The 10,199-nt window shown below is 44.0% G+C and overlaps 1 protein-coding gene and 1 pseudogene across 1 annotated transcript in view; one reads left to right on the top strand and one right to left on the bottom strand.

Annotated features, from left to right (window-relative positions):
• Positions 1-614: 614 nt before the first annotated feature.
• LOC114625306 lies at positions 615-909 on the bottom strand (annotated as a pseudogene).
• A 4,460-nt stretch (positions 910-5,369) lies between these two features.
• Positions 5,370-10,199, top strand: part of Nus1 (NUS1 dehydrodolichyl diphosphate synthase subunit) — a 26,217-nt gene continuing 21,387 nt past the window's right edge. Inside the window, exon 1 of the mRNA XM_028772613.1 lies at positions 5,370-5,823. Within this exon, the coding sequence (XP_028628446.1) occupies positions 5,409-5,823 (415 nt within the window). The 5' untranslated portion in view covers positions 5,370-5,408. The remainder of the gene's footprint in view (positions 5,824-10,199) is intronic.

The following is a 10,199-nucleotide window of genomic DNA, read 5'->3' as shown; positions in this document are numbered from 1 at the left end:
GAAAACTCTAAGGGACTTCCAACCCCGCACTGGGCAACACCACTGACACTCGTAATAATGCTGCTTGATCTCTTTGAGGTACTGCTACTGGAGCAGATTAATGATTCAATCACTACCCCGGGAAAGAGCTTAGAAATGGAGATTGTCAGCAGTGACCACCACCCTTAGAAAGCATTTGGAAAAATAAAATTGTTAGTGAAGCTAGTTTAAAATGCTCTGTTTTTTCAATAATCTTCATTGTATTTATTCATTTGTTTTTATTCTTCAAGATCCAGAAGATGGGCTCTGCCTCTCTATTTTTATTTTTTTCAAAGTGGAAATTTTTATATCAACTGGTTTCAGCAAGAAAACAAGTGAATACTTAGAAACATGAACAGTGTTTTCGGTAACAGTGCCAAGGGGACGGAGGATAAAGGGAAGTCTGTGGGTTTTACCCCTTTGTCAAAGCAGAAGCGGGACCCCAAAGAAAGGGCCAACTTCCCTCCATTCATCTGGGAGCCCAGAGACCACACCCTGACAAGTTTAGGACACCAGCTGAGGGCAAGGTGGAGGCAGGCAAAGCTAGGCCAGACAAGAGGTGGACAGGAGTCTAGGAACCAATCTGTCAAGGTGCATCACCATGGGAACGTCATGGGCTGAGGATTCTGCAGAAAGGTCATCACCACGGCAGGGACTGAGAGCATGAAGCCATTTATCATATGTTCAGTGTCCTCCAGGTGCTGGAAGTTGGCAGAGCTAATTAAGGAACGGAAGATGACCACGCAAGCACACCGCTTGAGCATGAGGCCCCATGCAATGAGACTTATATAGTGGGGTCGACCAAAGCCGGGTTGCACTTGCTGAGCAGCTTTGTTTGCACAACTTTGATGGGACTCTGAGGGTCAGGTCAGCCATATTGTTGGTGGACATAGGGAACTGAAGACTCTTTCGCTACTCCTGCCTCTTTATTTTTACTGAGAGGGTTTTACCACTTAGTGAGGGGTTAAAAAATATCGATGTTAAAGAATATTTGTAGTTCAGCTGTAAGGTTACAATTCTCTATAATAGATATTACACAGATTGAGATTCTCTCTCTCCCCTGTCCTCCCTCCATCCTCTCTCTCTGTCTCTCTGCCTCTCTGTCTCTCTGTCTCTCTCTCTCTCTCTCTCTCATTACTGAGAACTCACCTCAGACTAGACACAGGAAGCATCCTGAGCACACCATTGCTTTAGTTCTTACAGCAATAAGAAGAAGACAGGTACAACATTTACGAGGAACCAGGAGCCATGAACATCATTAGGAACGGCCACGGCCACTATCTCGTCTGTGATGAGGTTGCAGGAACAAGTGTAAGGGGCTAGGCAGGGTTAATTAGGTTTGTTGAGTCAGAACCTGGCTTCTTATCCATTATTCTTTAAAATGTTTTAAAATTATTTTCAGCATTTTATTTATCATCATCATCATCATCATCATCATCATCATCATGATATATGGGTGGCTTGCCTGCATGTATGTCTGTGTACCACACTTAATGCAGTACCCACAGAGGCCAGAATATGGTCTCAGATCCCCTGAGACTGGAGTTACAGAAGGTTGTGAGCTGCTATGTGGGTGCTGGGAATAGAACCTGAGTCCTCTGGAAGAGCAGCCAGTGTGCTTAACTAACAAACCATCTCTCATCTCTCCAGTCCTTTTGTTCACTCTTCTTAATTATCTACAAACTGTTATTTGTTTGTCAAAGCAAAATGGTTTCATCTGGCATCCACAGATTATCTGCTCAGTGTGATAATTAAGTTAAACAATGCATTTTATAATGGAAAAGTAAAGAAAAAATTGAATCTGTAATATTTGGAACTTTTATCTGAGGCTGCATAACTCTACATTAGTGTTTGTTTCAGGTCAAATTTAGGGTGTATTAGGTTAAATCAAGATTTTGTTTTCTGAAATCCAAATTCCCTTAAAAGGTGACATTACTGTCTGGGGGGGGGCAATAACAAAATAAGAAGACGCAGCATGACACATCTACTGTGGCTTTTCTGTCATTTCAGAATAGAAGTTGAGCACGAAAGACATGCTCTGAGTGGAGAGACTGGTCAGGGTTTGGGGACCACTACCAGATGTAGATTTGCAGGGCTTTGGTGATTCTGTACCACTATATCTTGAATGCACTTTTACTATTGCCCCAATCTAATGAGGCAAATGTGTATCCATACATCTAGTTATATAAGGTGCTTTTATTATAGGTAGGCAGGAGGGGACAACAGAAGTCTAGGTCTCATGATATATCCATCCTAAAAATCTGTCCAGAGAGGATGGAATCTTGTTTTCAAATATCTCCAATGAGGCACCACAGAAGGTGGCCTGTGCACGGCTCTATAGTCTGGACCATTTAGTGCTAGAGCATAGTGCTGAAGAACACATTTCCACGGGAGTATTAGAACAAAGGCCCAGTTGTTGAGGCCAGTACTTCAGTGTCTCAAGATGTTACATTCCAAACACATCTACAGTTATTCCTGAGACCTCTAGGGAAGCAGGAGAACTATGCCAGTCCAAAATGACACAGAGAACTGTCCTGTGTAAGACAATTCTGTCCCTAGTCTACTGAGAGTCACACAAGCAGAACAGTGGTCCTCTACTGCTCTGTCCCATTAGGAGGCTGAACAGCTTTAATATAAGGACACTGTTTATCTGCTTCAGCTATTTTAGAAGGAAAATGGTTGCCTAGAGGTGAAGGATCATCATATCAGACTTATCAGAGGACTATGTCAGATGGAGATGGGACCAGAAACCTCTTGCTTGAGTTTGTAATCCAAAGCAGTACATAGATACAGCTCACAGGCTGCAGCAGACCTGAGTATTGGCTAACAGGACATGAGATCAATGCCTTTAATCTTGCCAGAGTAGGGAGCATGGGAACCTGAGAATTGGTTAACAGGACATGAAATCAATGCCTTTAATTTTGCCAGAGCAGGGAGCATGAGAACTGAGCACACCAGAGAAACATGATAGGGTGGCCGCTGGGATGATCAGGTTTGGTGCCTCCGGAACAGTTAGCCAGGTCTCAATGAATGTCTAGCAGCTTCCTTAGGAGATTATCCAGGCTGCAGAACATTAAGCTGCAGCCAGCACAGAAGACTGTGTTTTGCTGTTCATGGTCTTTCCTCTCTCCTACTACTTTATCTACTCCCAGAAGAGCTGTGACGAGCAGACAAAGAGGGAGAGAAGTATGTATGTAGGCTGTGTCTCGGCCCTAGCAACATGGTTCCTTTCAAAAACTATAGCCAAAGATATGATCTGATCTGGCTGGAATACAGACATTCCCTTAGCATATACCTTTAATCCTTGACAATGAAGGTAAGGTTCGTTTGTAGAAGGAAGCAGCCATGTTTGAAAATGATGTTTAATTGAAGGGCAGACAAAGTGATGAATCAGAGAAAGATTTGACAGAATAAATCAGAGATAGGATATGCCCAACTCACAGAAAAATAGACAGGAAAGAGAGGCTACTTAAGAGCAGAGAGAAAGAGAAAAGAAGAGAAGGGAAGGGAATGGGAGGGAAGGGGAGGGGAGGGGAACGGAGGAGAGGGGAGGAGATTAAAATTTCTCTACAGGCATTTCCTGCCAAAGGTAGGAAAACTTGCAGATCAGCATGAGACTCAAGTTTTAAACTAAAGCAAAGAAAGTCTTACAAACAGAAATGAGACCAATTGAAAAAGGAGACAATGGTCAAAACATTAAGGCCCGTAGACATTCCCCAGCGGGAAAAGGGGCTCTACAGATAAAAATCTGGCTGTATCACACAGATTCAACTATACATGCTTATATATTTGTATGAAAATATAATACACACATATGCTATAGGTACACAAGGTAAGCCTTGAGAAATGGATTGGGAGTTGAGCAATACCAAACTGGGAAACAGGAATTCAGAAGGAAGAGTCTACGCAAAAGATGCAATAACTACCCAGAACTGCTGCAGGGTAAGTTCAGAGTGGCCTAGAGGATTAGGTAAGTGAAGATTGACTAGAACTTGGGGCTGTAAAATAACAAGGTTAGAGGTCACTTTACATCAGATGGCAGAGATGACTAAGCATTATGCCTGTTTTCCTATCCACGGCAAACCTAACTCATAACTGGAGGTCAGAATTTGTTGAATGAATGAAGTGACTGGGTCATCAGGTGGTGGATCACATTTTACATAGAAGCAGTGGGTAGTCAGTAAGGACTCTGTACCTATTCTGGCAAGAATGAAGATATTCCGAGACACTTCTGATTCCTGCCCTGACCTTGGCTGTTAGATTATGGAAACAAAATAGAACCCAAGAAATTGGATTTTCCACAAGGATCACATGTTGAGACAAGTAAAAGGCTGGAACTTGATGTAAAAGGGAGATTTGTCTCTGGGAAAATGACTTCATACAACTTGCTAGAATCCTTTTGTAGAAGAGACTGGGGCTGAGAGAGTGTTATACCACCTTGACTAGGATTTCTTAGCTATACATACGTCTTGTTTTCTATGTGTACTTAAACTTCATTTTAGGACCCTGAGATGGACACCATGGGCATGCACGTGTATCTGGGCACTGAATTTCTTCTCAGTGTGGCCACATTGAATCAGTTTCCCTTTTCTGCATTCACTGTCTATTCTTTCATTGTTCTATTAAGGACAGTGGCAGAGCTTGATTTGTTAGGGATACTAGGACCTGATTCTGACCCTAACAGTGTCATGGTAGTCGGTTTCCAGGTCCTATGTTATAGGATCTCATTCCCACTCTGGGAAGTTTTATTCTCGTTGGAAGAATGGACAAAGAACTGTGATGAGACCTCTCCAAGAACACTGGAGCCTTTAGGGACATCTATTTGGGGACCCTGGTTGATTTCCAGCATCTGCACTTGCTGATGCGGTGGATTCTCTCTTTGTAACTTCCAGTTCGTTTAGATTACTTTTATCTCCTTGGGAATCGTTTCTGTCATGGCTGTGAGAGGAGATGGGCAACACATCCCAAGATGCAGACCCTCCTCTCAGTCTGAGGAACAGCCCAATCCTTCCACCGGAGGAAGGCTAGAGGCGTTGGCGCGTCACCCTCCTTACCCCCAGGGGGCGCCGGCTGCCGCGAGCCAGCCTCATTCTCAAGCGTACGCTCTCTTTAGCCGTGCCGCGGCGGCTCCGGCCACGACTCCCAGTCGCATCGGAGTTCCCCGGCAGCCAATCAGAACTGTCCATGTACTAACGGAGGCGGGGCTGCCGAGGGCGGAGGAAGATGGCGGCGGGGGCTAGGTGAGGTGTTGGCAGTGGCGAGGGGCTCGGGCGCGGGGGGTGGGGGGACGCGGAGCGATGGCCCGCGCCGGCCTCTGGGGCGGATAAGACCCCCGTCGCGCCGCGGGTGTGGGCCGGAGGGAGGAGACGGTGCCCGAGCGCCACAGGAGTATGACGGGGCTGTACGAGCTGGTGTGGCGGGTGCTGCACGCGCTGCTCTGTCTGCACCGCACGCTCACCTCCTGGCTCCGCGTTCGCTTCGGCATCTGGAACTGGATCTGGCGGCGCTGCTGTCGCGCCGCCTCCGCCGCGGTCCTAGCGCCGCTCGGCTTCACGCTCCGCAAGCCCCCGGCCGTCGGCAGGAACCGGCGTCACCACCGGCACCCGCACGGGGGACCGGGACCGGCCGCCACTCACCCCCGGCTGCGCTGGCGCGCGGACGGCCGGTCCCTGCAGAAGCTGCCGGTGCACATGGGCCTGGTGATCACCGAGGAAGTGCAGGAGCCCAGCTTCTCAGACATCGCCAGCCTCGTGGTGTGGTGTATGGCCGTGGGGATCTCCTACATTAGTGTCTACGACCACCAAGGTGAGACCGGGTGGGAGGTGGGGTGACATGCTCTTCCGAGTCTGAAGACTAGTCTCTAGCTACTTTGTTCCTGGTCGCCCTGCGTGGCCGCCGCCCTCTCCAGGCCCTGCGAGTTTCGGTAGTCCTTGGCCCCTAAGGAAAAAAAATCACAGTGCCGGCGCTTTCGAGGAAGGGAGATCAGATTTACTGAACACTGACTAAGTCTTTGGATTTGGTTAGTGTTTGTAACACTTAAAAGATGTTTATTGTAGTCCGTTAGGGGAGGTGGTTTTCTCTGGCTTTGTTTCCCAAAAGAAAGAGCTGACGTTCAAAACATTAACTGATTTGCCCAAGGTCACAAAAGTAAATAATTGAAAGGAGTCTGTGTGTTTTTGAAAGTGTCTCTTCAAGGGGGTTCAATCTTAAGGGCGACCAGGCAGTGGATGATTTATCCATGAAGCCGCATGAGCTCTTGGACTTAGGTGACATTTGAATTGGGTTTCTGAAAAGTATGTAAGAGTTTAGATAGGCCTGGAACAAGGCCTGAAATCATGTGTTACCATTTCTCCTTAGTGGCCGGTACAGTAATTAATATACACTTGTCTTCCTGCAAGTTCTAATCAAGGCAATGGATTTCACCACGGTTTTGTTAAGTACAGTACTCACCACTTACCGCTTGACAACAAGCCTAAAGCGCTATGCCAAATATATTAATTGGAATTAGCCCTCGTCTCCGGCTGGCAGAGAGAAAGGGGCACACGCACACGCACACTCACATAGGTGATGGATGACATTTGGGGAGTGAAGTATCCACTAGAAAGGAGAGAAATTCAGAAGAGAGGAACTTGAGAGTTGGGGTAGAGGAGGTGAAATATGAGTAGGGCATTGAAGAATGGGAGAGAGATAAAGTGGAGGCTCTAAATGTCAGCCTTGGATTTCCGTCAGTTCTAAATGCATTGGTGTTTCCTTAAAGCTAGAGATGTGAGGAGAAGGATGAGTCAGGAGGATTGGTATGCAGGAAGGAAAAATGACTGCTCTATTCTCCGGTAAATTGCCTACATGCTCTGGAGAAGCAATTTGAGTATTACCTTTAAATTTTTATCAGCCTCGTATTTGAGTTTGGGGTTTGGGTGGGGTAATAGTGATCTCTGACTACATTACCCTCGTTTTTACAGCTAGCAAGGAGTATGGCTCCCCAGGAGCCTGTCATCTGAGTTGATGGTTTGCCCTATAGGGTAAAGTGCGATATATTCAGAGACTGACAATACAGAATTTCCTGAAGGACTCATGAGACCAGTAGACGTCTAGGTGACATGGCCCTTGCCTGAACCAGTGCAGTCAGTCGTGTGGGATATAATAAGGCAATAAAAAAATGAAAATCAAAAGCGTTAAGTAATGTGGATTGACGTACATCCAGTAGGAAGGAAAAGAGAGCTGAGTTCTTTGACAAGACTGCTTCCAGGCAGAGTTCACAATACAGCCACACTTCCTTGTTCCTGCAATTCCTGTTACTGAATTTCTGATGTGACTCAAGTCCTGTGTTATACGCTCTTAGAGGGAAAATTATTAGCAATGAAAAGAAATCAACTTAAACTAAGTCTTGACCTAGAACTAAACGTGGATTTAAGGAGCATTTTTTTTTTTTTTACTGAATAGACTTAAAGGATTCTGTGTGCTGATATAAAAACATTTTTAAGGCTATGAAATCATAGTTTGAATAAGAGATCTTCACTTTCTGTATCCTGGCTTTTGACTGGTTCATTCTTTTAGCAAGCCATAGTTGAGTGTATGTGAAATACCATAGCTTTCTAAGCATAAACGTGCAGAAGTAAATGAAAACAGAATATAACTGTTACTTTCGGGAAAGTCTTTCATCTAATATAAATGTGTTGGAAAATGTATAGTTTTAAATGCACAATGGGGAAAAATAGGGGAGAGGAGAGGAGATGATAGCTGAAAGGAAAAGCTCAGGTTTTAAAGTGGGTGACCAAGGACAAAGATAATGGTGTTTAAAGTTTATTCTGTTTCTTCTAGTATGCCTTTATTTAAGATTGTTTTGCTATAGATATTTAGAAATTTTTTGCATATTGACATGTACATAAATGATAAAACACTCAAGGAGGGATGTCTACTATACATTAATGCAGGCTGATACATAAGTCATGACAAATGAGTATGAAAGACCGGGGAGAGAAGAGGGGAAATTACCTTAAAAGTGCTGTTGTCCCCGGGTGTCTCTAGGAAGAAGGGAAAGGGACACGTTTGCATTGGAACTACTAAAGGTACATAGATTTGGAGCTCAAACACTACCTGCCTCTCCTTATATGTGAATTGGAAATGCCACCTCTTTGGTGGCATTCCCATTAGATTTTACTTAAACAATAGTGTTGAGTGAGGCATTGGGGACAGTGAATATAACAGGTAGGTTTCAGTAACATAATGTTAGAAAACAAGGTAAAATGAATGCTCAGGCAGCTGTTTTGCTCATAAGTCATTTTGTAGAAATCTACCCCATATAATTAAGTGTTGACTCAGTACAGTTGGGCAGTTTTCCTTGGAGTCACTCACGTAAGTTGATTGCAGTCAGTTAACTGGCAGGGACATAAAGGTGGCCATGTGTCATCCATTTTATGCCTGGTTCATAATGGCTGGAATGGGAGAGAAATGGTCACCTGTCTTCATAAGGCTACTGTGGGCTTTTTTATGTAATAGAGGCTTCAGAATGAGCCACTGGCCTCTAGATCAAAGGTTCACAGTGATTGAATTAAGCCTGTATACTTTTTCATTATACTTGCAAACATTTTTTGATTATGCTATCTTCTGCTGTATTTATTCATTGGAAATTAAAGTTTTCTTAGAAGATTGATCAGAAAGTTTTGAGCTTATAGTTCTCATAAAGAGAATTGACTATTTTGTCTACGTGATTATGATTTGGAAAATGATTATGATAGGAATTGTGTTAGAAAAGTGTTTCTTAAATGTATTTGATGTTACAGCCTTGGGGCTCTTATGTTTTTTTATGTTCACTTGAAGTACACAGTGCTCCAAATAGTCGAGATGAGTACCCACTTATTGCCTAGTTGTGTTGGTACCACACTTACAGTAGGTTCGTTTAGGAAAGTTTGAGAATGAGTCCTTGAATGTTCATAGGAAACACTAATTCAGCACACTCACTGATCTGAATTAAGGTAGTCCAACCTGGGCATCTCTGCTTTTATCAAGCTACTTATGTGGTGCTTCTACACACTGGAGTTTGACCTTAATGTAGAACAAAAGGTACTCTGCCACTTGCCTTATGTAAGAGTAATCATGGGCTGGAGATGTAGCTTAGTGGATATGGTACTGAGAACCTACACACAAACGCACGCATATACCACACTTCAGCTTTTCCATTCTTATTCACGTGTGAGGACAATTTGGGGGCAGTACCACTTACTATAAATAGAAATGAGTCAGCAAGGTATTATTTTCTGTATGAGATTCAGCAACAGGACAGCAAAAATATTTTGTTCTTTCTGCTTTTATCTCTTTATTTGTAAATCTGTGCTATGCGATAGATTTTGGGTAATTATTTCTCACTAGCCATAAAAGGACTGCCCAGTGCCATCTCAGCCTTCACAACCTATTTCTCCTCCACCTCAGTGCCTCATATCATATCCACATTTAGGCTATTTGCTGCCACCTCTTTCTGGAGTATTCACTTTCTGTTTTGCAAATGAATATCTCTGATCCTTAGGAGTCTGCCTTCGTCTCACCTTGTGCTAGTGTCTCCTGCCCTTTGTTAGTCAGTCTTGCTCTGCCAGACTCTGTTCCTGGATCTCCTAAGAACCTTGGGTGCCTCTAAAGATACTTGTGTTTTCTTTCTTACATTAGACGCTCTGCAGATGTCCTCTCTGCTTCACTTTTGGCTTCTTCCAGGGTATGCTTGGAAATACCTGCTGTGGTCGGGTAGTACACATTCTTTGACTCCAGAGAGGACTGTGCACAAGGAACTGAGTTGCAGCTCTTGTTTCCCAAGAGTGGAACCTTAGAGTCCTTCAGGAAAGTGAATTAGTCTGTTCTAGTTTGACCTATGACATAGATATTAGCAGGAGGTATGACTCTTAATATGATTGTTCTCCTTGTGTTGAATTAGAGCTATGTCAGAAGTATTGAAAGACCAGGTACATTCAGGATTGTATTTGGTATACTGAACAGTGTATGTGGAGTGTTTATTTTCCTGTGTGTATAAACTAGTGGAAGGGAACCTCTGTCCCTACATCTCACCCTTCTATAGCTCACTCTTTCCTAGAACTTTGCATTTTATCTTTCCATCTCCTTTTTCTGACAAGATTCTTTTCCAAAATTCTATGATGGTTCTCAGAGTATCCAGCCATGCCCTGCTCCTCAGTGTGATG

This window comes from Grammomys surdaster, unplaced genomic scaffold, assembly GCF_004785775.1.
Source record: "Grammomys surdaster isolate TR1022 unplaced genomic scaffold, NIH_TR_1.0 215, whole genome shotgun sequence".
Lineage (NCBI taxonomy): Eukaryota > Metazoa > Chordata > Mammalia > Rodentia > Muridae > Grammomys > Grammomys surdaster.
The sequence above is the reverse complement of the archived record's forward strand: the minus strand, read 5'-3'. Positions and strand labels throughout refer to the sequence as shown.